This window comes from Citrus sinensis, chromosome 4 (genome assembly GCF_022201045.2).
Source record: "Citrus sinensis cultivar Valencia sweet orange chromosome 4, DVS_A1.0, whole genome shotgun sequence".
NCBI classification, from domain to species: Eukaryota; Viridiplantae; Streptophyta; class Magnoliopsida; order Sapindales; family Rutaceae; genus Citrus; species Citrus sinensis.
In genome coordinates this window covers 27,084,987-27,112,583 of record NC_068559.1, presented here as the reverse complement: position 1 = coordinate 27,112,583, position 27,597 = coordinate 27,084,987, and the positions used below count along the sequence as shown (strand labels likewise).

Sequence of the window (27,597 nt, the reverse complement as noted above, 5' to 3'; positions counted from 1 at the left end):
GCGAGCCCATATCATTTTCAAACATAAACTCCTATTCATCAAACTAATGTACTTATATATTCCAAACTAACTAATCTACCATTGTTACATTACACTAAAATTCTTTTGGAATTAATGATACAGTGTTTTTTTTTTCTTTCTTTCTATTGCTGGTATGTATTGAAAGATGGAATACTGTGCGAATTAATTTATTTTTTTCCAGTTATTGTTGCAGTCAGGTACATAGAAAGCTTAAAAATTTTGAAATAGAAGTCCGAAGTTTCTAACACTGTCGATGTAGAATGCACAATCAAATGGATGAATCTTGTTCTTGTAATTCGAAAACGGGGAGCTAGCATAGTATATATATTTGGTTATTGTTTGATGAAGCAATGATGACAAATCAACTGGATTGATATATATCTACATCTCTCATAGAAAACGTCAAATATAAATATTGTTTTGTTGCTTCTACAAGCTTGTTATATTCTGAAACAAGGTGAGATAGATCATGGGATGAAGCTGCCATTGATATATGGCTAATGATAAGGGTACTTTTGGAATGAAGTTAGATTTTATTAGAATTTATGATATTGATGAGTAGGAGTGGGCAGTAGTATGGTTACAAACTAAATTGAACAGTCATTTTTTCAGAAATAATAATCTGAATCGAAACGAATTGTTTCGGTTTCTGATTCGATTTAAGATTTCTCAGTTTTAAATCGTAATTTTCTTGGCATTTTTTAATTTTTTTTTCTCATATAAACCGATAGATTTTTTCTTTTAATTTTAAAAACCGAATTTTTCGGGACAACGGTCCTAATAATAATGTTAATAAATGCAATGGCTTCAGAAGCAGGGTTTAAAACGATAAGAAACGGGGTGCGAATAGTACCACCCAGAGACATGGATCAAACATAATAAAACAGCCCATGCCACGGCATTGAAATGACATTGGGTTGTGTTAATGTTGCCGTAACCGTGACTTGTGAGTTGTGACTTCCGAGACCCTTACCACTTTCACTAGTTACGCACTTCTTCTTCGAACTATCTCGTGAAGCTCGCCACTCGCCAGCCGCTTAATCGCTCGCTGTTGGTCGGCTTTATTCAAATTCTCCAACTCGCTTCGACACTTGGCGCTAGCCCTCTCATGGGCTCCACTTCAACTATCTCTCTCTACTCACATCCCAAGCTTTCGCATCGGGCCCAACCTGTTTTATCTCGCTCTTTCTGTCAAGCGCGAGACGCCCCGCTTTCGTTCGCGCTGCCGTTTAGTGGCACGAGAAGGTGTTTCAGGCTTAAGCGTTTGGTTGTGAAGGCTGCTGCTCGGCCAGAGGGAGGCCGGAGACAACGGCGAGTTTATAGGCAGTCTCAGAGTGACAACGCTTTGACCACCGCTCCGGTCAAACAGATTGCCTCTTTTGTCGTGCCTGCCGGTGTGTTCGTCTCCGCTACGTTCGGTACGCAAGTTTTTATAATCACTGAATTTTAGCTTATCCGATGATCGTCACATGTCTCTATTGTATATTAATAAGCATTTGCAATTTACTTTGATGAAATGTCTCTCAGTAGTTGTACTAATTTAAGTTCAGCTAACAGTTCTATGGAAATTGGTGGAGAAACTCCTTATGCCAAAACCGTCAAGGCCAAGTAAACCTACCGCCGAAGGGATGAATTGGTCCGTAGGAGCAGGCACAAATTTGCTATCCGGCTTCACTGGAAAGTTATTCCGCGAGTCAAAGCAGACTCTCAATGAATTTGCAAAAGAACTCAGGGCTTTCAGCAGTGTTGACATGTCAGGTATATTATATCTAACAGTGATTTTCTGGAGGCTTAAATATATATGCTCATGAATGCAGTTTAGAACTCATTTCTTGTAACAAAGATGTGCTTGCTTACACGAGATTTTGGGCAGGACGCAACTTTGGAGATGAAGGATTATTTTTTCTTGCAGAGAGCTTAGGTTACAATCAGGTTGGATTTCTTGAATAATCTATCATTATGTTTCATATTTGTTTGGTGATGTGATGACTGTGGCTATTGTTTCTCTGCTATTGAGTTAATGGACTGTGTTTTAATTGTGTTTCAGACTGCTGAGGAAGTTAGTTTTGCTGCAAATGGAATAACTGCTGCTGGAATTAAAGCCTTTGATGGCGTTCTTCAATCAAACATAGCTTTAAAGACACTAAATCTTTCTGGTAACCCTATTGGAGATGAAGGAGTGAAGGTGAGCCCAAGTCACCATACTGATGTTTTATAAATTCTTTTCTATTTATCTCCGTTGATTGAGTGAGTCAAATGGAATATGATATAGGGGTCTTTAAGTTAAAAGATAGTTCAGGATCAATTTGTTCTTATGATTTAGTTGTAAATTGGCATCAGTTCCAACAGTGTATCGAATTGTTGACCTGCATGATTAATGCCATCTTGGAATTGATGCTGATGTATCTTTTGCATCACATGTTTTACGTGTCTGGAAATTATTTCTTCAGTTTAGAATTGCTATTATGAGTGCAGAGACAATTTTTGTAATTCCATTGGGCAGACTTCTCCTATTTGCGATTTGTTTTTTCACTTTGATTATATTATTAATAAGGATTCTCATATTCAAAGTCTAGATTTATTTTTATGATCACAGATAGCAATTCTTATTTTTCTTGTCCATATTTGCAGTGCTTGTGTGACATATTAGTGGACAATGCTGGTGTTGAGAGGCTCCAACTTAGCAGTGTTGACTTGAGGGATGAGGTTGGTTTACTTTTAGCATCAAAACTAGTGCCTACATGAGTTCATTCATGGTTGTCCAAGTAGAGAAGGTTGTCTTTCAGATGATGATTTATTGATTTGCCTAAATTGTATACCGCTTTTTGGTGCAGGGTGCGAAGGCTATTGCAGAGTTGCTGAAAAACAATTCAATCTTGCGTGTTCTTGAACTTAACAACAATATGATTGATTATTCTGTATGCAGTAATCTTAAACATTCTTTTCATAGGTTTAAAATGGGTCTTTTTGTCAAAGTTTCGGATATTAATACTGTTTTGAAATGTCTTTGGAAATGGAGGTAGGGGTTTACCAGTCTTGCTGAAGCTCTTCTTGAGAATAGCACTATAAGAAGTCTCCATCTTAAGTGAGTGCATTTTTTTTTTTCCTATTATCTTCTTCTCTTCATTTTAAGCTTTTCTAAGATGTGGAGTCCACCTAAGGATGAAATTTATCTTTTTGTGGTATAAGAATATGTTATGGTATATCTTTTTACCGGGCAGTCTTAGATTAAAGTTTTTGGGTATTGCATTTTTCTTTGTGGGGCTTTTGAAAATTTTCTAACATTCTGTTATCATTCAAGTGGCAACTATGGTGGTGCTCTGGGGGCTAATGCTTTGGCTAAAGGGCTTGAAGGGAACAAATCATTGCGGGTACGTGTCTTGTTAAATTTGGCAATTTTTTATGTTTACTTTCTTCTTTCAGCTTTGCATAGATCACATTATTGTCTATAATCTGTTTAGGACTTTCTAACATTATGTTCAATGGAAAATATGATGCTCAATTATACTGGATGAATAGCTTTAGTTTTATGCAAGGAAAAGTAAACCAGAAAACTTAGATTTTGCTGAATCATGAAGTGATATTTAAATTATATATCAATGATGTGTCTGAACGTACTGCATTGGCTATCAAGTCAAGGTGGGAACTATAATGATTCCCTGTCCCTCCTGGGAAAGATGCAAAATCCTAATATACATTCCATATGTAAGCTTGTTATGATATTTGAGTTGGAATTTGAATCTTAAAAAATGAAATTGTTTTGGTCCTCCCCTGCCTTGGCAATATTGTGCCTATTTCCTGCCTAGTTCTTGTTTAGGTAGCTTTCTTATGTCTGTGGAGCATCGGTATCTTTCACTTAAAAGACTTGGGTCTTGACTCAAGAGAAGACTAAATAGTTCTCCTTTTCAAGGGATATGAAACTAATAGCTAAATTATATGTTCAGGAACTTCATCTTCATGGAAATTCCATTGGAGATGAAGGAATTCGTGCCTTGATGTCTGGTCTATCTTCTCGTAAAGGTTTGCGTTTTACTGCTGTCATTGACATTTTAAGTTACCAAACATTTGACTTGACATTTTAAGTTAGCAAACATTTGACTATGTTACAGTTAAGCTGACATGTTTTTATATGTTCCAGGGAAACTTGCAGTTCTAGACATTGGCAACAACTCAATTAGTGCAAAAGGTGCCTTTCATGTTGCTGAATATATCAAGAACTGTAAGAGCTTGTTGTGGATAAATCTTTACATGAATGACATTGGTGATGAGGTATTCATATTCTCAATATTTAGCCATGCTTGTAAATTTTTCAAGTTCTCCAATTGTGGTTTATAGTTACTAGAGTTTGTAGATCACTCTGAGATTATCAAATGTAACTATAGAGAGAAATTATTATTGACAGAATATATTTGGATGGAAGAAAACTAATCGGCTGTGTTCTTTTTTCAGAAAACCAATCAACTTGTAGTATCTACCTAGATACATTATGTATTAATTGCTTCACATTTTGGACTTGCCCCTCTTGTTGATATTAATTGTTGAAAACTCATCAGGGAGCTGAAAAAATTGCAGATGCTCTGAAGCAAAACCGGACAATAACAACCATAGACCTGGTGAGGAGAAATTAGTTTTTCTTATTACTTATGTCTGGGTCTTTCCTTATCTTTTGGAGGTCTCCATATGCAGGGAGGAAATAACATACATTCTAAGGGAGCTAGTGCAATAGCCCGGGTGTTGAAAGATAATTCTGTCATCACAAGTGTGAGTCCTTGACCATCATTTTTATCTACTTTATTTATTATTATTATTACTATTTTAATTTGAGCATGATGACATGATTCCTCTCTCTCTCTCTTCCCCCCCCCCCCACCCCCCCCCTTCTCTCAGTTGGACCTAGCTTATAATCCCATTGGAGCTGATGGAGCAAAGGCTTTATCAGAGGTTCTGAAGTTCCATGGAAACATAAACACCCTTAAGCTTGGTTGGTGTCAGGTAATTCCACTGTTATGAGTCTTCTCCTCTTGAGTTTCTTTTTTTTCCCTCATTTTTAAACTAGAGTGATGAAAAAAAAAAAAAAAAAATTCTTGCAGATAGGAGCCATTGGTGCAGAATTTGTTGCGGACATGTTGAGATATAACAATACCATATCTATACTGGACTTGCGAGCAAATGGACTTAGAGATGAAGTATGTTCTGGATGTAATGGTTTATCTTTCTTTCATTCAGCCATTTATTCTCTTAACCATATGTTGTTCTATTCTTTGTGCATCAATTATTTGCAGGGTGCGAAGTGCCTGGCTCAAAGCTTCAAAGTGGTCAATGAAGCTTTGACGTCAATTGATTTGGCATTTAATGAAATAAGGGTTAGTAATATAATTTTTTTCCCCTTTTTTTTCTTTTTTCACATATTGATTGTTATGAAATCAGTAATATTATTGCACTGTCTCACATTGGGTTTGTATACAGGACGATGGGGCTTTTGCTATAGCTCAAGCACTCAAGGCTAATGAAGATGTGGCAGTCACGTCTCTAAACCTTGCTAATAATTTTCTTACGAAATTTGGCCAGGTAATATCACTTTTTTTTTCTTTTTTACTGCATCAAATTAAATCTCTGTTTCACTCCTGGTGCATAAGCCTATTGTAATGGACCTTTCAACCATGCAGAGTGCTCTCACAGATGCAAAAGACCTTGTATATGAAATGAGTGAAAAGGAAGTCAACATTTTTTTCTAGAAGATCTTTCATATAGTAAAGGAGGAAAATAGTCAGTTGCTGTGTATTAGAACAGTGGCCCATTCTTTCTGTTTATGCTTTTGCCGGCGAGTAATGGTAAGAACTCCATCGCTTAAGTCATATATGAGAACCAACATCAATTACCTGAGGAACATTTGGAATTTTGACATTGAGCAGTTGTAGTCAGCTTTACCATTGTTGATTAAATGATTTTTCTTCAATCAGAGTTCAAGATTGGTCTACTATAATGTTATTGGACTAGGAAAAGTTAATCATTGTGCAAGTGTTATATTCGCAAGTTTTTGGTAATTAGTTAGGCTCTAAATATTCTGGATTTGTAATATTAGCGTATCAGCTAATGGATTTTGATTGTCAAATTTTGGAATTTATTCTACTTAAAAGTTTCATTTCTACAAGGTTTGATTGATAAGCTGATGTTTCCCATAATGGTAAACGCGTATGGGTTTGATTAATTAGCTAGTCGGTGATAGCGTAGTTTAAGTAGGAGACCCGAAAGGCCGAGCCAAGCGAATTGAGATCACGAGTGGCCTGAATGAATTATGGACTAATATTTTTAATGAAAATTCAATGAACAAATAGGGAAAAACCAACTAAAGGCCATTCGAAAATGAAATGTGAAGCATCGTATGTCGGCGTGCCCGAAGCAATGAGTCAACAGGCGCATGGTGAATGCACGTGGGTTGGCGGGGAGGCTCGCATATGAGGTGGATGATATACGTCTGATCTCATTCATGCTCACTGTACACTACTAAATACCACCGGCTTTCTGCCATTATTTGTGAAACAGGGAGGGGTTATATATACTTGCTTAAGTTTGAATGGACTTGAGTACATGTGTTTCAATGTTATGTTTATTCTTTTTTTTTTTTTAATATTAGAATATAAGTGATATTTTATTTATTTTTATAAATAAAAATATTTTGAGCATGGTTATTTAATATTTTTATCTTTATAAGTTAAAATAAATTAATGATTATGTTTTATAGTTTAAGAAATAATTATTTTTAATAGAGATTTTTGAGATATAATAATTATTTTTCATTCAGTCCTTTTTCTATTTAAATAAAGATTATAAAAATTATTTTTTTTATTAAGATGTAATTGTCTAAAAATCAAGCATTAGTTATAAAAAAATAAACAAGTAATATTTTTTTAAAAAAATAAAAAAATTAATAAGATGTTGCTAGTTAAGTCTAATAACAATTGTGATGTCGTGGATTTGAACCCCCATAATGCATTGTGGGGATTTAATTTAATTTTTCAAATTGATTTAATTTCATTCTTCAAGTGTCAGTTGCTCGGCAAAGTTACTGTAAGTTGGGGATCACTACTTTTTAAAAATTTATGAAATGCAAGGTAACACCAAAAAAGATTTTCAAGGAAACCTTCAACTTTATATTTTGGCAACTCCAAATAAAAATTTTAAGAAAACTTTCGGGGACGACGACGATCCCAAACTAAAATCTTGGTTCCGGCACAATTACGTTACGCATAGAAATAGATAGATAGATAGATTGGATATTTCATTTCTTTTCTTTTTCTGTTAAGGGCTGGCTCATCAGCCAAAAACTAATTAATTTCATGATCACAAAACGACATTTTTATGTTACGTTTAATGTTTAAGCTGCTACTCTGCTTTCGGTGGCGGTGGCGACATTAATTTTTTTTTTTTTTTTTTTTAAAAAAAAGAAATGGAGTACAGCTAGCTATTTATTGGGAATTTGGAAATTGGATAAGAGTCATCTTCCCGTCTCTCCGTCTCTGCTTATATTACACATGGAGACATGCCCTTATTCCAGGCAAGGCGATTCTCGGCCCTATCATCCATTACCATTTTTTTTCCACAAAAAAAAAAAAAAAAAAAAAAAGCTCTGATATGTTCTATATATGTATTTGTATGATACATAATTCTCTTTGATCATTTAAATCGAATTTCTGATTGTAATATTAATATTTAAAAAAAAAACAGATTTACAGACATGCACGGGCTGTGTTAAAAAAAAAAAATTTTTTTTTTGATAGGATGGAGAGATGTTATTATTATTATTATTTTTTTTTTTGGGATACAATGGGATAGAGAGATATTGATATAAATCAAATGTTTTTCTGTTATTAAAAAAAAAAAAAATTGTCATGGACCGTGTGCAATAAATATGATTGCCTCCCCCGGGGTGTAAATATGTAATTGCAACAGTTGTTGGGTACTTGACAATTGCATTCGCAAAGGAAAGAAACGGCTATAAATTATAAATAGCCACCCATGGCGTTTAGATCCTAAGCTAGTAATTGCCAATTCTGGCAAAAACTGCAGGCTTAGTAAGTTCTGCACCTTCTGAGTTTCTTTTTTTTAATTTATAAAAAAAAAAAAAAAGAGTAATACAAGTAACACAGAGAAACTCACTGCTTCTGAGTTCAGATAGAGGTGATGCAATTCTCAAACATGGCGTCTCGCTTGTTTCTTCTTGCAGCGATTGTGCTCTTTTGCATAGCACTGGTAAGTGAAGCAAGCACACTATCTCATGTTACATGCTGTTGAAATTAATTGAGGAATAACTTAATTATTTATTTATCATAAAAAATAGTTTTCTGCATCTGCATGGAATTCTTTGGTTCGTTTCTTAATTAACATCCTACTTACTTTGCATGCAGGCTTCATCTGATGCCAAGATTGAAAATCAAGACACCCAGCGGGGCCAGGAGGTCAAAGGAGCTAATAGAAGGCTTTTGACATCCGTTGGTACGCAGCTTCTTCTTCTTCTTCTTCTTCTCAATTTAAACCTTTGTTTTATATACGGTATCACTGTTGATGAGCTGATCAGCTTATGTTGTAGCAGATTGTGTAGGGCTGTGCAGGGTAAGATGCAGCTTACACTCGAGGCCAAACGTGTGCACAAGAGCTTGCGGGACATGCTGTGCGAGGTGCAACTGTGTTCCTCCTGGAACCTCAGGGAACAGAGAGATGTGTGGGAGATGCTATACTGACATGACGACTCATGGCAACAAGACCAAATGCCCTTAATTAATTATATGTGCCTGCCATTTCAAAGGGCTTTCTCTTGAATATATATATAATCCGTATTAAGATAATGCTAAATTAATAAGTTGCTTCTTAGCACTGTTTGCTTTGTTGATAGAATGATGTGTTTTCAAGTTCGCGTGTGACTGTTTGTGTTTTAACTATATATATGCATATTTAGAATGTGAGAGAAGAAAGTAGTCCTGTGCAAGTGTTATTGTGTATTTATTTATAAATTAATGAAGTTGAAGCTACCGGGTAGCGAGGTATTTAAATTTAGTTCTCTGTGTGTATGTGATGTGATGATCAGATAATAATCATAGTCTCCTGTCTTGTTCTTATCGCCGACCAACCAGCTGATGAGTGCCGATGCACGAAACCATAGATGATAAACATCGAGATGCGTCTTATCGCCAGCTTGTTCATGAAGCTTATCGAGGCTATATATACATCATGTTGTGACAAACTTTGCCTCATATTTAACCAACTACGTAACAAGACCTGCATATAGTAAATTCTAACTCTCTATATATATTTAATATCAAATTAAGTGACAATAAAAACAAAATAAAATATGTATTAATTTAGTGACAATAAAAACAAAATAAAAACATCTTGGTAACGAGGCAATTAATACAAAGACTCAAGCAGGATTCGTTTTGGTCCAAAATTAGACAATTTTTCGTATTGTGATATTGCAACTCTTAAATTATAGTTTTTGACTTTGCTATAATAAAATTAAGCTCATTGTCAGTAATAAATATAATATTTTAAAATTAATTTCTACAAAAATAATATCTGGAATTTACCTATACGTTATAAAACAAAGTGAAAAATGATAGTTACCACATGATAAGTAATCCCGTATGAACCTTAAAATGTACCTAGTTTTCGTGGGGTTGGCCTAAATAAATAGTGGATGTCGATTTTGGTTTGGCTTAAAGAAAAAAAAGGTAGAATTTAGGTGAATTTTGATGTTCACGTGGAGTGATTATTATTGGTCAAAGAGCTTAGAACAAAGTATTTATACATATTAGTCTTGTATTTGTTAAAATTTGGGACACAGTTTAATAATTTTTTTAGATTTTCACAAATACATGAATCTAAGTTTATATATATATATATATATATATATATATATATAAAGTTCTTCTTTAGTGCAAGTGTCTGGTATTGTATATATGTAAGAACTGATATATCCAAGATCCTGAGTATTGATTTGATCTAAGATAAATATTATAAAATGACTAGCCACCAAAATTAGTGTAATCTCGTTAATCACAGAAAGTCTGCAAAAGCTTATCGCATCCAAGCGAAATTTGTGGTTTGTGTGATTTTTAGCTATAGACAGCACTTGCATCACCTGCATCCCACGGACACGGCTTGATATTTGGCCATAAATATAGCATAATGTAATGCAAATTGTTGGTACCTTCATATATGAATAACAAAGCCGTGATTGTGGCTATACACTCCTTTAGCCTTTTTCCATTTGTCTCTCTTCCACTTCACTTAATTACTTGCTCCTTAACATTTTCTATACTGTACCCACCAATAATACAACAACACACACACACACACATGAGCTCATGATCATCATCCTTATTGTGTGTGCCCTTGTCCTTGTCTTGCATTTCTTCGTGCAATCTTTATTCCCAAGCCCACTGAAAAGCGTAAATAAAGGGATGATGCATGCTCATTGCCTTGTTTTCCAGACCATTCACATCGGATTATATAGCCTGTTCTACACTACTATAACCCGAACTGGACCACAGCTCGAGGTCACTAAATTTGGTGGGGGTATATGTATGTACCCACTTCTCTCTCCATTAATATGATTCCCTAGCTTGGCCTAGATCAAGCAGTAGCTGAGCCTGAGAGTTAGAACTGGGAATATACGTTATTGCTCTTTTCATTACTCATCAAGTCATCATCGCCTGTCATTTTAATTTCCTTAGTAAAGTGATAAATAGCCACAAAAATTATGTGAGATCCTATGGAAGTGATAGTGTTAATATTTGTTTTTAGAGGAAAATATGTTTTTTATTAAAGGATTAATAATAGTCGATAATATAATGTTGTTGCAGCATAAATTTACAAGATTACATTAGAGTTAAATACAATACATAAGATAAGATATAATATTCAAGCCTAAATTATAGTATTAATAAAAAAATTATTTAAAATTTTTTAATTAACACTACAATCTTGAATATGTGTAACATTATTTTTATTATCGTTATGTCACACTTTTTATTCATATTTTCTTTTATGCCAATGTTATTTATTTTATGAAGAACAAAGATTGGGTCCGGCTACGATGCAACGGTGGTACGGTACCACCGTTACACCATAGTTTTCTCGACAAAGACTAGCTCAAATGTAGATCAAATGCCACCACGAAAGATTCATTATTTTTCTTAAATGAATAAACTTTTGAAAGAGATATGAAAATATCATAAAACTTTAAGGGTGCGTTTGAGATTGAGGTGTTGTAGCTTTTAAGCTACAGCTGCTGTGGAAAAAAAAAATTGTAACTATAAAATAAAGGTTAGTAATATATAGTAAATGTAAATTTTAAATAATAATTTTAATAAAATTATTAAAGATATAATAGATTTTTCATTATACAAGTGAAAAATTATATCAACATAACTTCCAAACTATAGCAATTGGTGTTTACCAAATATTTTAGTGCTGTAATTTTTAAATTACAGTTGTCCAACCTCAATCTCAAACACACCCTAAGTGATGTTGATGCTATCACATCATCATCTCGTGGTTCCCTCCGATCAATTTTTGTATATACATTTATCATTAAATTAAAAACAATCATAAATATATTACAGGGTGGATGACACTTTCTCTATTTCTCCGACATAACATGAATTGAAGGCCCGTGATGAAAAAAGAGAGTCATAGCTAGTAATGATGTCGGCTCACTTATTATTATTATTTTTTTTGGGTTTTCGTCAAGACTTTTGGAAAATTTTCAAAAATAACCATAAAATTTTTATTATTTTTACAATTAACCTTTTAAATTTTTTTCTATCAACATTAGCCAAACACACACTTTTCTCGCCAAATTACTCTTGTTTACAAACCAAAAACAACTTTCTTTCTCCCCTTTTATCAAACCAAACGCAGCTTTGCACTCTTGAATCATCACCGGTGACGACAAAAGGCAATGGTAAACGCCGACGGTGAACAGTAAAAGTGAAATCCGATCATAATCCATTCGGATCCAACACCAATCGGCATCACTGAGTGGTGTGAGTTATTTTCTAAACTTACATGAAAGTTTCAGTGCGGTTGCTTGCTGCGAGTTGTTGGACAATCTGCCTCAAGCTTCGTGCGATAGGTGCCTGTCGCCGGTGATGATTCAAGAGTGCAAAACTGCGTTTGGTTTGATAAAAAAGGAAAAAAAAAGTTACTTTTGATTTGTAAACAAGGGTAATTTGGGGAGAAAAATGTGTCTTTGGCTAATGTTGATAGAAAAAAATTTAGAGAGTTAATTGTGAAAATGATAAAATTTTTATAGTTATTTTTATAAATTTCCCAAGACTTTTCAGTAAAAATAAATAATAAAATAATTGTTTCCTTGGCGTGATGAATAAAGTTTAGTCGAGTATAAATTACAGGAACTGTTTTGTTATTTTGTTCCGACAAGCTCAATTATTCGGCAGCAGGCATCGGCATGGGATTAGGGGTCACGGATCTCTGGAGTCTTCCACTCGTCTTCATCATTGCACAGGGACAAAAAGTGTTACGTCATGATGTGCATCGACAATTATTCAACGGAACTTATTGCATACATGATGTAATACGAATGACGTCACATGTTATCTCGGGTTCAATTTCTTCTCCACAAGGTTATACTAACGGGCAATGGCGATCTTTTTTCAAACACATGGATATCTGTCGCAAAAACTTGGCCCAAAATTTTTGTTTGGTGACCATAACGTTGATTATTAACGACAACTTGGAACTTAAACATTGCATTTTGTTTTTTAATTTTACATTTATCGATTTCTTGCTACCACTTTATTTAATATATTGGCAATTATTAATATGTTAGGCATTGTTCCGTCGGTTTCATTTCCTAATTTTAGTCCATTTTCTACACACCGACTTTTTGTATATTTCACGGATTAAAAGTTACTTATAGAACTTAATGATTACCTTATTCTCAAAAATGGTTTCACATTGTTGATGTCGAATGATTTCGAAAATTACAAACGGTCGACGGCATGTGATGACGTGGATTTGTTTTGGTTTAATTATAAATAGGGAGGGCCTAAGTTACGTTGAATATAACTTACGACTCTCTTACAATTATAATACTTCTAGTGGGACCGAATACTGTAGTTGTGCGAGGGGCACAAATTAAATTCGCGTAACTTAGCGCCAGCCTTATAAATAAGGCCCCTTGCCAAAAGAAACTTGAAGCCCAAAGCCGTGAATAAGAATAGAAGGCACGTGGTGCTTCTCCCGTATCCAAGCCAAGGCCACATAAATCCTCTCCTTCAATTTGCAAAACGTTTAGCCTCTAAAGGCGTTAAGGCTACATTAGCCACAACCCATTACACTGCCAAGTCCATATGCGCCCCGCACGTCGGTGTCGAGCCAATTTCCGATGGGTTCGATGAAGGTGGCTATGCTCAAGCCAAAAACGAGGACTTGTACCTTAAGTCGTTTGAGGACAACGGCTCACGAACTCTTTCTGAGCTCATCAAAAGGTACAAAAACTCCAGCTTTCCTGTTAACTGTGTTGTGTACGATTCGTTTTTGCCATGGGCTCTTGATGTGGCCAAGGAATATGGCTTGTACGGAGCCGCGTTTTTCACTAATTCAGCCACTGTGTGCAACATATTTTGTCGCATGCATCATGGATTGCTTACACTGCCCGTGAAGCTTGAAGACACGCCCTTGTCGATCCCTGGCCTGCCTTCATTGAACTTCATTGACTTGCCAACTTTTGTTAAGTTTCCTGAAAGTTACCCTGCCTACTTAGCCATGAAACTCGGCCAGTATTCCAACTTGGATAAGGCTGATTGGATATTTGGAAATACATTTCAAGAATTAGAAGGCGAGGTACGAGTACTATTCCTTACTTAACTCATCACGCAACTTATTATTATTATTATTACTACTATTGTATATTTAGCGGTGGTGGTAATAGTTACTGGTTTTAATTTGGTTATTATATAAATATGTGTTTTACAAAAAGGGGGCAAGAAGCATATCAGAGCTATGGCCAGGGAAGCTGATAGGTCCGATGGTTCCATCCGCCTACTTAGATGGCAGGATCAAGGGGGATAGTGGATATGGATCGAGTCTATGGCAGCCACTCAGTGAAGAATGCAGTGAATGGCTAGAAACAAAGCCACAACAGTCAGTTGTTTACATCTCCTTTGGCAGCATGGTGTCACTGACAGCTGAACAGATGGAAGAGATTGCATTGGCATTGAAAGACAGCAGTTTGGATTTCCTTTGGGTTGTTAGGGAGTCCCAGCAAGAGAAGTTACCAAATTGGTTCATGGACTCAACAAAACAAAAGGGTCTGGTTGTGAGTTGGTGCAACCAGCTAGAAGTGCTCGAACATCCAGCTGTAGGATGCTTTGTGACTCATTGTGGGTGGAACTCAACGCTTGAAGGTCTGAGCCTTGGGGTGCCCATGATTGGCGTGCCGCAATGGGCTGATCAATTGACTGATGCCAAGTATATTGAGGAGGTTTGGGGAATCGGGGTTAGAGCTAAGGAAGATGAAAAAGGGATCGTGAGGAAAGAAGAGATCCTCAAGTGCTTCAAGGAAGTTATGGAAGGAGAGAGGAGCCAAGTGATCAAGAAGAATGCTAGTGAATGGAAGAAGAAGTCAGAGAAAGCTATGAGGGAAGGAGGGAGTTCTGATCAGAATATTTGTGATTTTGTCAACGCATTGATGTGTTCTAGCAACGGAAAACTAAAGCATTCGAACGACAATTGTGTTCAAGCTTGGATGCCAGTTGCTAAAAGATGTCTGCGTCAAACTCCACGATAAATTAAGGGAAAACGAGATTCTCTCCACATTTAGCTCCACGCTTTGAACCCAACGGTGGGTTTTGAGCTGAATACAAATTCTCCACAGTTCACGCGTCACACACGCGTTCTCCCTCTCACCTCACGCCAAATCTCACCGTGCTCCCTTCTCACCATCGGCTCTCTCTCTCTCTCTCTTGCCGTAGATCTCTTCACACGTGGCGTGGGTCTCTCCACAAATCTCACCTCGGAAATTTAGAAAATTTATGGCTTGAATTTGTGAAGATTCAGCTGGAATTCTTTTTATTTGTGGTGATTGTATCTGGGGTCAATTTCTGCATTTGTAATTGATTTGTAGTGGCAAGTGAGTTTAGATTGATTAGTAGTTGCATTTAGATTGATTTTGAGTGAAGTAAAAGAAGAGTGCTCTTGTACCGGTGAAGAAGTTGATATAAAGATTTAGTAATTTCTGTCCATGCTGATCGCTGAGCTTGAAAAAAATTAAAAATCTCAGATGCCTTGGAACATGCCTCCTTTTTCATTCGAGACTTGATTACCATCAAACTATTAATTGCTCTCATTATTATTTGGGCAGGGTATGGGCATTTGTGGTTTCTTAGCTGAAGTGTGAAACAGCCAAGTACGTGACCCGCTTTCGGATAGACAACCTCGGCCTGTCGTTTTTTTTTTTTTTTTTTTTTTAATACTGATTAATCATCAGATTACTGCATTACACAGATATTTACAACAACTGTAATTATAGCAGAGATATTACACTGATATTTACAATTAGATATACATGATTGAGACTTATATTATTACATTAAATTTTATGAAGTACATGCCCAGACAGATAACCCTTCACAGGAGAGGGATGATGGTGAACCGCTATGTTATGTAGGGGTGGGCACGGGTCGGGTTTCAACCCGACCCAACCCGCATGTAGAGCGGGTTGAAAAATTTCAACCCAACCCAACCCATTACATATCTCAACCCAACTCGACCCAACCCGCAAAGCTGTGGGTTGGGTTGGACTTTTAAAAAAATTTATTTTTATAGTTTAATTAAATAGTGAACAAAAATAAATAAATTAATTAAAAATAAAAAAAAATGCAAATGTTAAAATCTTTAGAACAAATCCAAGAATTTTTATATTTATATTTTTTAACTTTTATATGAAATATCAAAATTTATATAATAATTTTTACACACATATGGGTTGACCAGTTGAGTTAGGTTGATTGGATTGGTTTTTTGAAAAAAATCTATTGTTATAGTCTAATTAATTAGTGAACAAAAATAAATTAATTAATTAGATAAACTAAAAAAATACAAATATTAAAATCCTTAGAACAAATCTAATATTTCAAAGTTTTTATATTTATATTTTTTAATTTTTATATAAAATATCAAAATTTATATATGGATATACGGGTTAACGGGTTGGGTTGGGTTAAAAATTTTTAACTCAACCCAACCCGCAAATAGTGCGGGTTGGGAATTTAACAACCCAACCCAACCCGTTTATTTTATCAACCCAACCCAACCCGTAAAAAATCACACGGGTTGGGTCAGGTTCACGGGTTGGGCGGGTTGATGCCCACCCCTAATGTTATGCACTTCTTAAAGGAACAAATGAATTAAGAATAAGAATTGAATAATGTTTTGATGTGGGACAATAGCCCCATATTAAATACTAAGACAGTTACTGTGTGAGTTTTTTTTAATATTTTTTTAAGGTAGGAATAGTTTAAACTTCAAAGGCAAATTTGATTAATTCAATGTGAAGAAAAAAATTAACAAAATTATATGAATATCGAACATTTGGAGGGAAAAAAAAAAGGAGCACCACATCTCGGGAGCTGTTTGTTTTCATCTGAGCAATTCAACGGCTGATTCTGCCCACAATTATTTGCTTCTTGTTTCATGCCAGAGCGCAAGCTTGGGTTTGACGTGACGATGGACCGCTATGTTATGAAGGAACAAATGAATCAAGAACAATAAATAGCCCCTTATTACGTACTAAGACAACTACTGCGTCAGGGTTTTTTTTTTTTTGGAGGAGGGGGGGGGGGGGGGGGGGGGGGGGGTGGGGAAGGGGGGGGGGGTGTGGTTGGGGAAGGTGGGAATAGTTTAAACTTTAAAGTCAAATTTCAAAAATTCCATGTGAAAAAAAAAAACAAAATTCTATGAATATCGAACATTTGAAGGGGAGCAAAAAAAAGTAACAACACACAAAATTGTATTAAAATCGAGTGGCCCTGTTACGGCAAGGTGTAGAAAAGGAACACCACATAATGCTATATTCTCAGCAGCTGTTTGTTTTCATCTGAGCAATTCCACGGCTAATTCTGCCCACAATTATTTGCTTCTTTTTTCACGCCAAAACCCAAGCTCGGCGTCTTTCAAGAGAACTTGAGGATGTTGTTCAAACGCGACCCAAACGTTCTGGAAACCATCATTACATAATGGTAACCTACGACTGCCTCACCTCAGAGCAATTGACCACCCAAATTACGGTGTGTCAGGTTTCAGCAATGATACATTGATGTGGAAACGTGTGATGAATTAGACTGAAGCAGGCACAAAATGGTTGGAAGTTTACAGGGCAGATAAAAGACGAAAGAAAAGGAAACAGTTTGGGACTCTCTCATTTGATTTCTAACATGTATATGGCTATACTATATGCCATTTGAATTTCCAGCGCCAATTCAGAGGAATGCTACAGTATATAATTTACATATATATATTACTAAGAAAGAAAAGGAAATATCAATGGTCCTTTACGTACCAAGTTCCTTAAACCCTTGTCAGTTCTGCAGTTGATGTCTCTCTATCTTTGATGGAACCTGCTAAAATTATGATGTTTACATGTTAGTTCCCAAATTTTTATCATAACCGATCTGTATCACTGCACTCAATTTAAAAATGAATATAATACTGGCTAGAATCCAAAAGAAATTCCAGCTCTCCACTATGTTTTTGCCACAGTGCCAATTTTTTAATTATTTTTTTATTTTTTGGGTTGAGGCATTTAAACCTTGGCAGAGAATCAGTACTTCACCTCTCTTCTTAAGCTTGTTTCGGAAGCTTCTTTTCCTGCTAAATGCTGTTTCCTGTACCAAAAAACAATTTAGGCATCACTAAAGAAGTTGCTGGTGAACAAAGGATGTATATGCTTGTTGCTTAGATTATTCCATTACAGTACTAATTTATGCATAATCATTTGTCAAATGATGATTTGGACTAAATTTTCATAGCCTATACCACTTGAGGAGTAAGATTGTTAGCAGAAAAACAAATTTATTTCTTTCAACAAGGCCTTTTTTTTTGGTGTTGTGTGTGTGTGTGGGGGGGGGGGGGGGGGGGGGGATAAGCTTTCAACAGCGCTTTATAAGCACCAAAAACCATATATTTAGCTAACTTGTAACAGCAAGAGTTGATATTTACCACAGGCTGGCCCAGTTTCGCTGCTCGACGAATTGTGTCGACAAGATCCCGGTTGGATTCAGTATAAAGGCTAGTGACAAGTCCATATTGACCAGCTCGAGCTGTGCGACCAACCCTATGCAAAAAATCCACTGCAGAAGTGGCAAAGTCCGCCTGGAACAAATCAAATCATTCTTTTAGCTCCATTAAAATTTTAGATTTTGTGGGAACAGAGGTTTCTGAATACAATGTAGAAAACTGATTCTAAAAGAAGTTCCTGGATGTTATAATGTCAGAGATCAAACATCTTACAAGAGAAGAGATTGCTAAGAGAACTGATTTGATGATAGTGAAGTGCATTAAATTTTGCTTCTATAAGAAATTAGCATTCAAGATTATAATCTACCACTGCCCCCACCAGAAACTAATAGTCAGGCCATCCACAGATGTCACCCTTTGCAGGATAGGATAATAATGAGTTAACCCAAAAAAAAAAATCCGCTTTACTTGAGCATACTCTTTGCATCATGCATGAAAAAACAGCACTTTTTATACAGTATTTAGAAGACAAGCACCTGAATAACATGTGAAACATTTGGAATGTCAATACCACGTGCAGCAGCATCAGTGCACACAAACACTCCACCTTTCTCTTGGAAATTAACTAATGTCTTAGCACGTTCCTCCAAGGAAAGGTCCTTATGGTAACAGTAACATTCAATCCCAGCTGTTTTCAAAATCTTAGTTACTGCATAAACAGCATCAACAGTGTTTGCAAACACCATAGTTCGACTTGTTTCAGCACCAAATTCCAGACGTTCTTTGACAGCCTCTATGAGAGCATCCACCTGTGTATCAACTGTAACCTCAATCCATTTCTCCTTCAACCTGGATGAAACGAAATAAAAAATTACCAGCAAGACCAAACATGTAAAAACAAATGGAACAAACGCAAATCAATTAAAGTATATGATACAACTTAAACAACAATTTTAAATCTGCCACTTGAATTCACAAAGCAGATAAACTGTGAATTAAGGTATATCCTGTAAGTGACAGTAAGCATTCCATGGCTGTGTTTATACATCATTTGGCAAAAGAAAGTCATTGCCAAATTGAAAGAAGAAAACTAATCGATCATAATATAACTAAATAAAACAACTGAAAATAGCACCTGGGGTTGTGAAAATGGAGGTAGTTTCCACTAATCCAATCGGCATCGGGGAACATCTGTTTCAACACAGCCCCAGCAGTCTTCTTTCCATTAATTGGAAGGGTTGCTGCAACAAAGATGTACTGTTTACTGCGCTGATAATTTTTTCTTACTCTCCTCCAATCTTTTTTCTTAATGGACCCAGATTTAGTTTCCTCAGTTAAGCCCTCAACATCAGAATCACCCTCAAAATTTCCCTCATCAGAGATATATTCATCTTGGAGGTTCTCTTCATCCTGCAAGTCAGGCTGTGTCAAGGAACTATTATCCATTTCCAAAGGCTTCTCAACTCCAGATTCATTCATTCGAGAGAGTTGTTTTTCATCAAAACGGAACATATTAATGAGACGGATAACTTGGTTCTGAAAGCTCCCACACAAAAGCATATCAGCTTCATCGAACACCTGACAGTTATTGTAAAGCAACAAATCAATTACAGTTATGTGATTTATCAGTTAATCAAGATGAACAACAAGGCTGGAAGAGAGTAAACAAACCACATATTTTACACCACGAACAAACTCCATGCGACGGCGTCTTTTCGGGTCTATATTATTCAAAAGAGCTGCTGGTGTTGACACAATAACATCAGGTTTACCAATTGGCCATCCCTGCAGTGAAAGTTTCTCATTTGTGAATCTCAAGTTCTAACAAATAATACAAATCAGCCAGAATCGTGCATAGCCATACCAATATGTAAAAGTTGTATCAGTATCAAGAAAGATTAGAGCATTAGAACCTGTCCTCCACAGACAGCTACAGCTCGTACAAGTGGTTCACCATTATCTGCAGAAAGAGCATTAGCCATTCGAACCACTTGTTCACAAAGTACTACATTTGGACAAAGAACTAGAGAAGGTGCACGGGGAGGAGTCGGCTCTTTATCAGAATTGGAATTCTCCGAATCACCCAATGCAGTGCACAGCTTTTCAATCAGAGGGACGAGGTAGCTATGTGTTTTACCGCTACCAGTCTCTGCCGCAATCACAACATCTTTTCCTGAAAGAACAGGTCCTACGGAAGCAGCCTGCAAATGGAAATTTTCCATTATCCAGCATTCATTTTCTTTTAACATTATTATTTAAGGTTTCCTTTAGAAATAACAACAGTGAATTAGGGAACCTGAACAATAGAGGGTCTCCCAAAGCCGGAATTTTCGAGAGCACGAATGAGGAGATCGGATAAGCCTAGAGACTTCCATGTGACATTATCGTCGGCAAAGAACGTATCGCTTGATCCATTTTTATCCGATACGACAGCAGCGGCAGCCGCGAATCCCCTGAACGGTCTGCCTTTCCATTGGTTGAGCCCGAGAAAGCGGACGCGGAGCGGATAAAATGAAGATGGAGCAGAGTTGGAGAGACATGAAGAAGAGGCGTTGAATTTGGAAAGGAGTTTAGGCGGAGATGATAGTTTATAAAAGTGGAACATTGAAGATGAACGATGGAGAATCATTTGTTTTGTTTGTGTGTGGGCTTCCGTGTATCGCTCAGAAGAGCAAGAGAAGGAGGATGGGGTTTAGGGTTTAAGGACTTAAGGTTCCAAGCACAAGTTACGCACAGTGCCGATTTTGGCGGTGGATTTGGATATCCGGTTTCCAAAATGGTCGGTCGTTCAGATGTAATGTGGTTCTAATTTCTTAAGCCCATCCAGGGTCGGCCCGTGCCTTAGGCATAAAAGCATGGTTATTTAACTTTGGTTACACGTGTCAATACTCTGTCTCGTTTTAAGTGGACACTCCCCAAATTACACTACATTGGAGCCTACCAGAACCAATCCTCTCATGCGGTTACGGGTTTTTTTTATCTATTTTTTATTTTTTTTAAACTAGTATATACACAGGACTCCAGCTTCATGAAGAAGATGAAGAAGTCCAATGGCGCCAAAAACAACCAGAAAACCAACTCCAGCTCTTGACTCGAACGGTATATTCACCGGAATGCGCGTTTTCTTAGTCGAAAAGGGAGTTCAAAACCGTCGATTACAGGTTTTAATCCCCGATTGTGATTTCATAATCCGCGCTTATGTGAAACTAAATTTCTTTACTGACAAAATGTTTATTTTAAATGGGTATCGCCTTTTGGGCACTTAAGATTTGGAGGCAGAAGCTGGTGCAAATGGGGGCTACTGTTGAGGAGAAGCTATCCAAGAAAGTCACGCATGTTTTAGCGATGGATTTAGAAGCGCTTCTTCAACAAGTCAGTAAACAACACCTCGCACGCTTCAAAGGAGTCGGTTTCTATTCTTTGTCTCCCGCTATTTCTCATTGTGATGCAGTTATTCCATAACTGTTAAAATTTTACTCTGTTTTACTGTCTATCTTTATTTGGAATGTGCCTTAGAGCCTTTTTTAGAGAGTTCTAAAGAGTAATTGTGGAATTTGGATCAATCACCTATCATTTTCTTTGCTCTCCTAAAAGTAATATTTCTTACAACACTTTGTGAAAGCTCCTAGAAACATACATTGACTTTGCTAATTCTTTCTCTTCGAGTTTTCTTGCAATTTAAGTTGTGGCAAGTTTAGAATCCTATAATAAATAATAACTTGTTTGCAGAGTGTTATCCATTATCAATGGCTGGAGGACAGCTTGAGATTAGGGGAAAAGGTCTCTGAGGATTTGTATCGTATAAAACTGCATCCAGAAGGAGAAAATATAGCAGACAGGGTCTTGAGTCAAATACAAGGAAATGGAAATACTTCAAGTGATGGTGAATCATCTCATCGGAAAAAGATCAAATCCTCTACTGAGGACGTGGAACACTTCAAAGCAGAAAGCAAGGGAGATGCGGAAACCAATGCTCTATCTGAGCCATCGAATAGTCCCATGAGTTCTGAAAGTTTGACTAACACTCTGAGCACTGCAAGTGCCAGTCCAGATTTCTCCAGTCATCATATTACGGATGTAAGATCTAGTAATGAACAGTAAAGCTTACTTTATGCTGGAAATTTGTTTTATTTTGTCAGTAATGTTTGCATCTCAATTTTATCGTGTTAGATATATTCTTATAGTTATTTCCATGGAATTTTTTTTTTAACTAATCAGGGTAATCTTTTTTAGCCATCCCTGCTGTACAATCCACCTGATTTAAACAAGAATATCACTGAGATATTTGGAAAGCTTATCAACATATATAGGGGTGAGGCTTGATTCTATTATCTGTAAATGTTTTCTATTAAATCTATTTCACTGAGAGAGAATTTCTTTTCCTATCACTGTTTTCTTATAAGTACTTTGTTGCTTGTTTTTTATATGGGAAGCACTGGGTGAGGATCGGAGATCATTTAGCTACTACAAGGCTATTCCAGTTATTGAGAAGTTACCATTTAAAATTGAAAGTGCAGATCAGGTTAAAGGCCTGCCAGGGATTGGAAAGTCAATGCAGGATCATGTTAGTGATCAACCACAAGCTTAAAGTCAAAAGTGTTCAGCAGTTCTTTAAATGATTGTCGTTTTTCAACATTTTTTGCATGCAGATTCAGGAGATCGTAACTACTGGGAAATTATCAAAGTTGGAGCACTTTGAAAAGGATGAAAAGGTAATGCAATGATTCTCAGCAACATAAGGTTGACAATTTGTACTGTGTAGTGAATCAAATTCAGATTTATACTCTTCTTATCTACTGCCACTTCATTTATGCATAATTCAATCGGAACTAATTCTTTTCTGTTTTTTTTTTTTTTTTTTAGAATTTGGAATTTTAATATTATTATTATTATTTTAACTGAAGCTTCTGTTTAACAATAATTGGGTGTCTGATGCTTCTTAATTTATCTTTCTTTGTGTTATCTTCTTACAAGCTTTCATTCAGCATTATGGTTCCTTATATTTTTCCTCTTTTCTGATTGCTTTCAGTGCTATTGCTTTTGGTTTTAAAAGGAAAATATAGTTTTGCATGTAAATACCTTGGTGGCTCCTCTCAAAGCATAGTTTATGGGAAGAACAGGAAAAGAAATGCATCCATCTGACAGAAAATTATGTGGATTATCCACTAATGCTGTACTTAAATTGTTAATAATTTGCAGGTACGGACAATCAGTTTGTTTGGGGAAGTTTGGGGTATTGGTCCTGCAACTGCACAGAAATTATATGAGAAAGGACACCGTACACTAGATGATTTGAAGAATGAAGATTCATTAACACATTCTCAGAGATTAGGTTTGAAATATTTCGATGACATTAAGACGAGGATTCCACGCCATGAGGTTTGATATTTTGCTCTTCCTTGAACTTATTCTTCTTTTTCTCGTTCATTTCTCCTTATGTCCAAAGTTTGATGCACTCTGCATGCTTAGGTTGAGCAGATGGAACGTCTTCTGCAGAAAGCCGGGGAAGAAGTTTTGCCTGAGGTGAGCACCATGTGTATTGAACTGAATTGAAGTATACTTTGAATGCCTCATTAATGATTTTGTTGTCATGAACTGGACATACAAGGCATGGTTGGTTCACAATGAAGTGGATGTACTCAATTTCTGCTCTCTCTTTCTCTCTCTTTTGTATATGTGCACACGCGCTTGTGAAGAATAAACAATTACAACGAATAGTTGCCTCAACCTTTATATATGTAAAGAAAATGCACTAGTTGACAGTTACACTTTTGTTTGCCCGTATAAATAAGTCCTTGGTTGATGATTCATTTTTGTAAATTTTGATCCAATAGTCTTTTTGGCCGGTGACATCGATCTCCATTATATCATAAGATGTATTAGAGTTTGAATCTGAACCTTTAGCATTTTAAGCATACAAAACTGTCCTTTTAAGGCTATAAGGCATATTGTTCAGGAGCCATAGACATAAATATTTGTACGTGGCGTTACAACTCATTTGATGTTACCATATTTGTCCTGAAGGTGATCATTTTGTGTGGAGGATCATACAGACGTGGAAAGGCTTCCTGTGGAGATCTAGATGTTGTAATTATGCATCCTGATAGAAAAAGGTAAAAAATGCGAATCTAGTTTATTTTTGCTTATAAATAGTTATGGGTTTTTGTCTTGTTTTGATTAGAAAAGATCAGGCAGCTGTTTATATTTAATAAGGTCAATTAGCTGCGATTATTTAAGACTTCTTTGTTGACCATTATTTTTATCTTCGGATCCTCTTACCATTATTGGTGCCTAGAGAATTGATTGTGTCTAGAAGCCTTTAAGTTCAACTTTGAAGTGCGTTGGAAGAGCTACAATGGAAGCTCTTAGCTTTTGATGCCAAGCAAACAGCTCTATGAGCCACCAGTTTCTAAAATGCTCTCTTCAATTTATTAAGATGTGAATATTACAATGTAAAATATTACAATATACCTCTTATCAGTACAAATCTAGTTTTGTATGTTCACTCTTATCAGTTGGTTTCTGTCCTGTCTATTTGTAATGAAATTGGCTATGAAATTCTGGCTTAATTGTTTCTGTACTTTCAGTCATAAGGGTTTCTTGTCAAAATATGTGAAGAAGTTAAAGGAAATGAAGTTCTTAAGAGAGGATTTGATTTTCAGCACTCACAGCGAGGAGGTAATATGTTTTTTTTTTTTTTGTATTGTTATCAATACAACTTAATTGTAGATGAGCTGTATGAATAGACGTGGTCAGATAATACCTGACCTATCAGTTGCTGCCCTGTTCTTTATCGTTACACAGATTTGTGTATCATTTGACAGACTGTTGGAATTGCACTACAAAATTCTATGGTGTATGAATTACCATCTGTTCATGTTGATTCCTTGAGTAATTCACAAATCTAGGTATTTGGTCGGTAGAAGTCTTCTCCTCATTGGCCATTGGTCTTGTGCCCAAGGAGATTGGCTTCCTTCTTTTTTAATTTTCTTTCAGTAATTTTAATTATTTATTTGGTCTTTGAATATCGAAAAATCCTACTCTAGTGTATCAGGAGAATTAGTTTTAATCTATTCCCGGCTGAAAAATGCTATTCTCTTACATGTCATTTTCCTAGAAATTGAAAGCGGAAGGTAGCAAAGAGAACTTTTGTGTTCTCTGCATTTATGAGAACAGAAAAGTTATTGGAAGATAATTGCATAGGGCCATAATCAGATGATAATTCTATTTTCGTTGAACTGAAAACTGTAATACATTAAGTTTCTCTCATTCCCTTATCATTTTTATATAGTTTCTTTCAAACTACTGAAGAAAGGTAATATTTTTCTGGACTTTATCATCACATGTCTTTCTAAAAATGTTGTTTTCTCTTAGCCTGAATCTTTTGTTATAAGTTAAGGCGTATGTTTTTGACCATTTATCTCTATGTATTGCATCACCCACGTTTTTGTGTTCTCACCTGCTATCACGTGTTTAAACCATTGACAGGGCACCGATTCTGGTGTTGATACGTACTTTGGTCTCTGCACCTATCCTGGTCGAGAGCTGCGGCATCGCATTGATTTCAAAGTACTTGCTAGTTTATCACTCATACTTTAAATAACTTAGGATGACAGCATTCAATAGAAGAAAGAACAGAGAAAGGATTATCCACATACCTGTCCCTTTTAATTTGAATATAATAATATGACAGCGTAACCCTTTATGTTTAACCTGCCCTTGTTTTGGCTGGGTCTACGGTACTTCCTTCCAATCCTGTGGTTGGAAACCTGCGCTTGTTATTCTTTTCATTGGTTTTATTGTTGAATTACATCTTTTCTGTTCATTCTTCCATTTGATTTGTCATTGACATATTTCATCATAGTCATGGTTGAAACTCTTCTTCTTCTTCTTTCTTTCTTTCTTTTTTTTTCAATTAGGTTCAAAGTTCCAGACAACCACATACCACTTTAATTATCATTTTACATTATATCTTTTGTATTCTAAAGGTGTATCCAAGGGACATATATGCGTTTGGGCTAATAGCATGGACCGGGAATGATGTACTAAATAGGAGGTATGTTTAGATCACTAATAGTTGAATATTTGGGAATAATTTAATTTGTGCAGTGTTATATTTCAGAGGTTTGAATTTTAGAAGGCCATCAATTGGTAATTTGGCTCAATTTCTCAGGATACCTACTTCTTGGAAGTCCATGAGTTTCCTGCTTTCCCAAGATTGTAGGGTTCTGGCAGGAGCCCACTTCCTATGAAGTTTGCTATTGTTGTTTCGGCAGTTTCTGGTTTGTAGAAAAAATGAATGACATAAGTTAGAGCTTTGATAATGTAATAGGAGGTCTCTACTCTCTTCCTGGACTTGAATATTATGTTGTTATTGATGTTTGATAAATTAGAGCTTTGATAATGTAATAGGAGGTCTCTACTCTCTTCCTGGACTTGGATATTATGTTGTTATTGATGTTTGATACTTCCACTTGAACAGAGAATTTTTGTAAGAGAAGTAGAACCAATATGTAGACTAACAATAGATGGTCTGCAGTTTATCCGTGGTATATTTTCCTGGATGAGGAATTTCCATCTTAAACATTGCCATACATTTTCAATTGTTGCAGGTTGAGATTACTAGCAGAATCCAAAGGATACCGACTTGATGATACAGGGCTGTTTCCAGCTACTTATGGCTCAGGCGGTAAACAGGTTATCAGCTGGATTTCAGAATCATCTCATTGCTAGAACTTCGTTTCCTTGTTCATTAAAAAGCTCAGCTATGTGAATTAATTTTACTGCAGGGTGTAAGGGCGAGAACAAGTTTGAAATTTGATACTGAAAAGGAGGTGTTTGATTTCCTGGGATTTCCTTGGCTAGAACCTCATGAAAGAAATTTGTGAAACATGTGCAGTGTGTTTAGCAGTAAGATGATGCTGTAGATAGGCACGCATCAAAGGGCAGGCTGTACTTAGGAGGCTGTCAACAGACATATGTTTGGTACTAATTATACCGTAAAGTGTGCTGGTGGTCATGGTGACAGGCCTTGCGTTTGATGCTCGACTTAAGTTATCAGACTTGATGTTTTTGAATGTATATATTTTTGGTGTAAAAATTCTGTGTTCTTATAAAATTTTTATCCTAAACATTTCTCTGTGTAATTTAAATTACTTTACTGCAGATTTAGGAATATTAGAAAATTTTACTGACGTTCTTGCCTTTTCGGGGATGGTTCTGTTTGAATGATCGAAGCTTTTAGCACTATATGTATGTATATTTATCTATTTTGATTTTTGGGATTTGAAAGGTAAATTTTAGTTGCTCATATATTGA

The 27,597-nt window shown here is 36.0% G+C and overlaps 5 protein-coding genes across 12 annotated transcripts; 4 read left to right on the top strand and 1 right to left on the bottom strand.

The window, feature by feature from the left end:
- The first annotated feature begins 947 nt into the window (after positions 1 to 947).
- LOC102619610 (uncharacterized) lies at positions 948 to 6,186 on the top strand. 2 transcript variants are annotated; one of them, XM_006483715.4, is made up of 17 exons: positions 948 to 1,439; positions 1,579 to 1,779; positions 1,895 to 1,953; positions 2,069 to 2,206; positions 2,653 to 2,727; positions 2,856 to 2,939; positions 3,045 to 3,106; positions 3,323 to 3,392; positions 3,966 to 4,041; positions 4,160 to 4,290; positions 4,575 to 4,634; positions 4,708 to 4,782; positions 4,909 to 5,013; positions 5,112 to 5,207; positions 5,304 to 5,384; positions 5,488 to 5,589; positions 5,688 to 6,186. In XM_006483715.4, the coding sequence occupies exons 1-17, from the start codon at positions 1,130 to 1,132 to the stop codon at positions 5,754 to 5,756; spliced, it is 1,794 nt and encodes a 597-aa protein (XP_006483778.1). In that variant the 5' UTR covers positions 948 to 1,129; the 3' UTR covers positions 5,757 to 6,186. The 2 variants fall into 2 exon arrangements, with proteins under 2 accessions (XP_006483778.1, XP_024956476.1); XM_025100708.2 differs by having other exon boundaries at positions 1,292 to 1,439; positions 1,572 to 1,779.
- Positions 6,187 to 7,890: 1,704 nt separating this feature from the next.
- LOC107177706 (snakin-2-like) lies at positions 7,891 to 9,072 on the top strand. Its single transcript, XM_015531955.3, has 3 exons — positions 7,891 to 8,271; positions 8,427 to 8,514; positions 8,612 to 9,072. Exons 1-3 carry the CDS (start codon positions 8,203 to 8,205, stop codon positions 8,794 to 8,796), a joined length of 342 nt encoding a protein of 113 aa, XP_015387441.1. The 5' UTR covers positions 7,891 to 8,202; the 3' UTR covers positions 8,797 to 9,072.
- Positions 9,073 to 12,622: 3,550 nt separating this feature from the next.
- On the top strand, positions 12,623 to 15,285 carry LOC102614568 (UDP-glycosyltransferase 74B1). The gene is made up of 3 exons (XM_025100347.2): positions 12,623 to 12,678; positions 13,218 to 13,887; positions 14,024 to 15,285. The coding sequence occupies exons 1-3, from the start codon at positions 12,623 to 12,625 to the stop codon at positions 14,831 to 14,833; spliced, it is 1,536 nt and encodes a 511-aa protein (XP_024956115.1). The 3' UTR covers positions 14,834 to 15,285.
- Positions 15,286 to 16,652: 1,367 nt separating this feature from the next.
- On the bottom strand, positions 16,653 to 21,086 carry LOC102619905 (DEAD-box ATP-dependent RNA helicase 22). Of its 4 annotated transcripts, none has more exons than XM_025101068.2 (9): positions 20,576 to 21,086; positions 20,193 to 20,480; positions 19,951 to 20,064; positions 19,415 to 19,857; positions 18,816 to 19,128; positions 18,262 to 18,414; positions 17,876 to 17,927; positions 17,603 to 17,660; positions 16,653 to 16,778 (listed from the first exon to the last, which is right to left on the bottom strand). In XM_025101068.2, exons 1-8 carry the CDS (start codon positions 20,906 to 20,908, stop codon positions 17,611 to 17,613), a joined length of 1,746 nt encoding a protein of 581 aa, XP_024956836.1. In that variant the 5' UTR covers positions 20,909 to 21,086; the 3' UTR covers positions 16,653 to 16,778; positions 17,603 to 17,610. The 4 variants fall into 4 exon arrangements, with proteins under 4 accessions (XP_024956836.1, XP_006483780.1, XP_006483781.1 ...); XM_006483717.4 differs by lacking the exon at positions 16,653 to 16,778 and adding an exon at positions 17,036 to 17,384; XM_006483718.4 differs by lacking the exon at positions 16,653 to 16,778 and adding an exon at positions 17,036 to 17,293.
- A 164-nt stretch (positions 21,087 to 21,250) lies between these two features.
- Positions 21,251 to 27,488, top strand: LOC102620577 (DNA polymerase lambda). 4 transcript variants are annotated; one of them, XM_006483720.4, is made up of 14 exons: positions 21,253 to 21,440; positions 21,547 to 21,651; positions 22,009 to 22,356; positions 22,513 to 22,591; positions 22,713 to 22,843; positions 22,929 to 22,991; positions 23,479 to 23,658; positions 23,749 to 23,802; positions 24,304 to 24,392; positions 24,867 to 24,957; positions 25,768 to 25,848; positions 26,268 to 26,335; positions 26,892 to 26,976; positions 27,069 to 27,488. In XM_006483720.4, exons 1-14 carry the CDS (start codon positions 21,330 to 21,332, stop codon positions 27,165 to 27,167), a joined length of 1,584 nt encoding a protein of 527 aa, XP_006483783.1. In that variant the 5' UTR covers positions 21,253 to 21,329; the 3' UTR covers positions 27,168 to 27,488. The 4 variants fall into 4 exon arrangements, 3 of the variants coding, with proteins under 3 accessions (XP_006483783.1, XP_006483784.1, XP_006483782.1); XM_006483719.4 differs by having other exon boundaries at positions 21,258 to 21,440; positions 21,547 to 21,684; XR_003066356.2 differs by lacking the exons at positions 26,892 to 26,976; positions 27,069 to 27,488 and adding an exon at positions 25,104 to 25,187 and having other exon boundaries at positions 21,251 to 21,440; positions 21,547 to 21,684.
- The last annotated feature ends 109 nt before the right edge of the window (positions 27,489 to 27,597 follow it).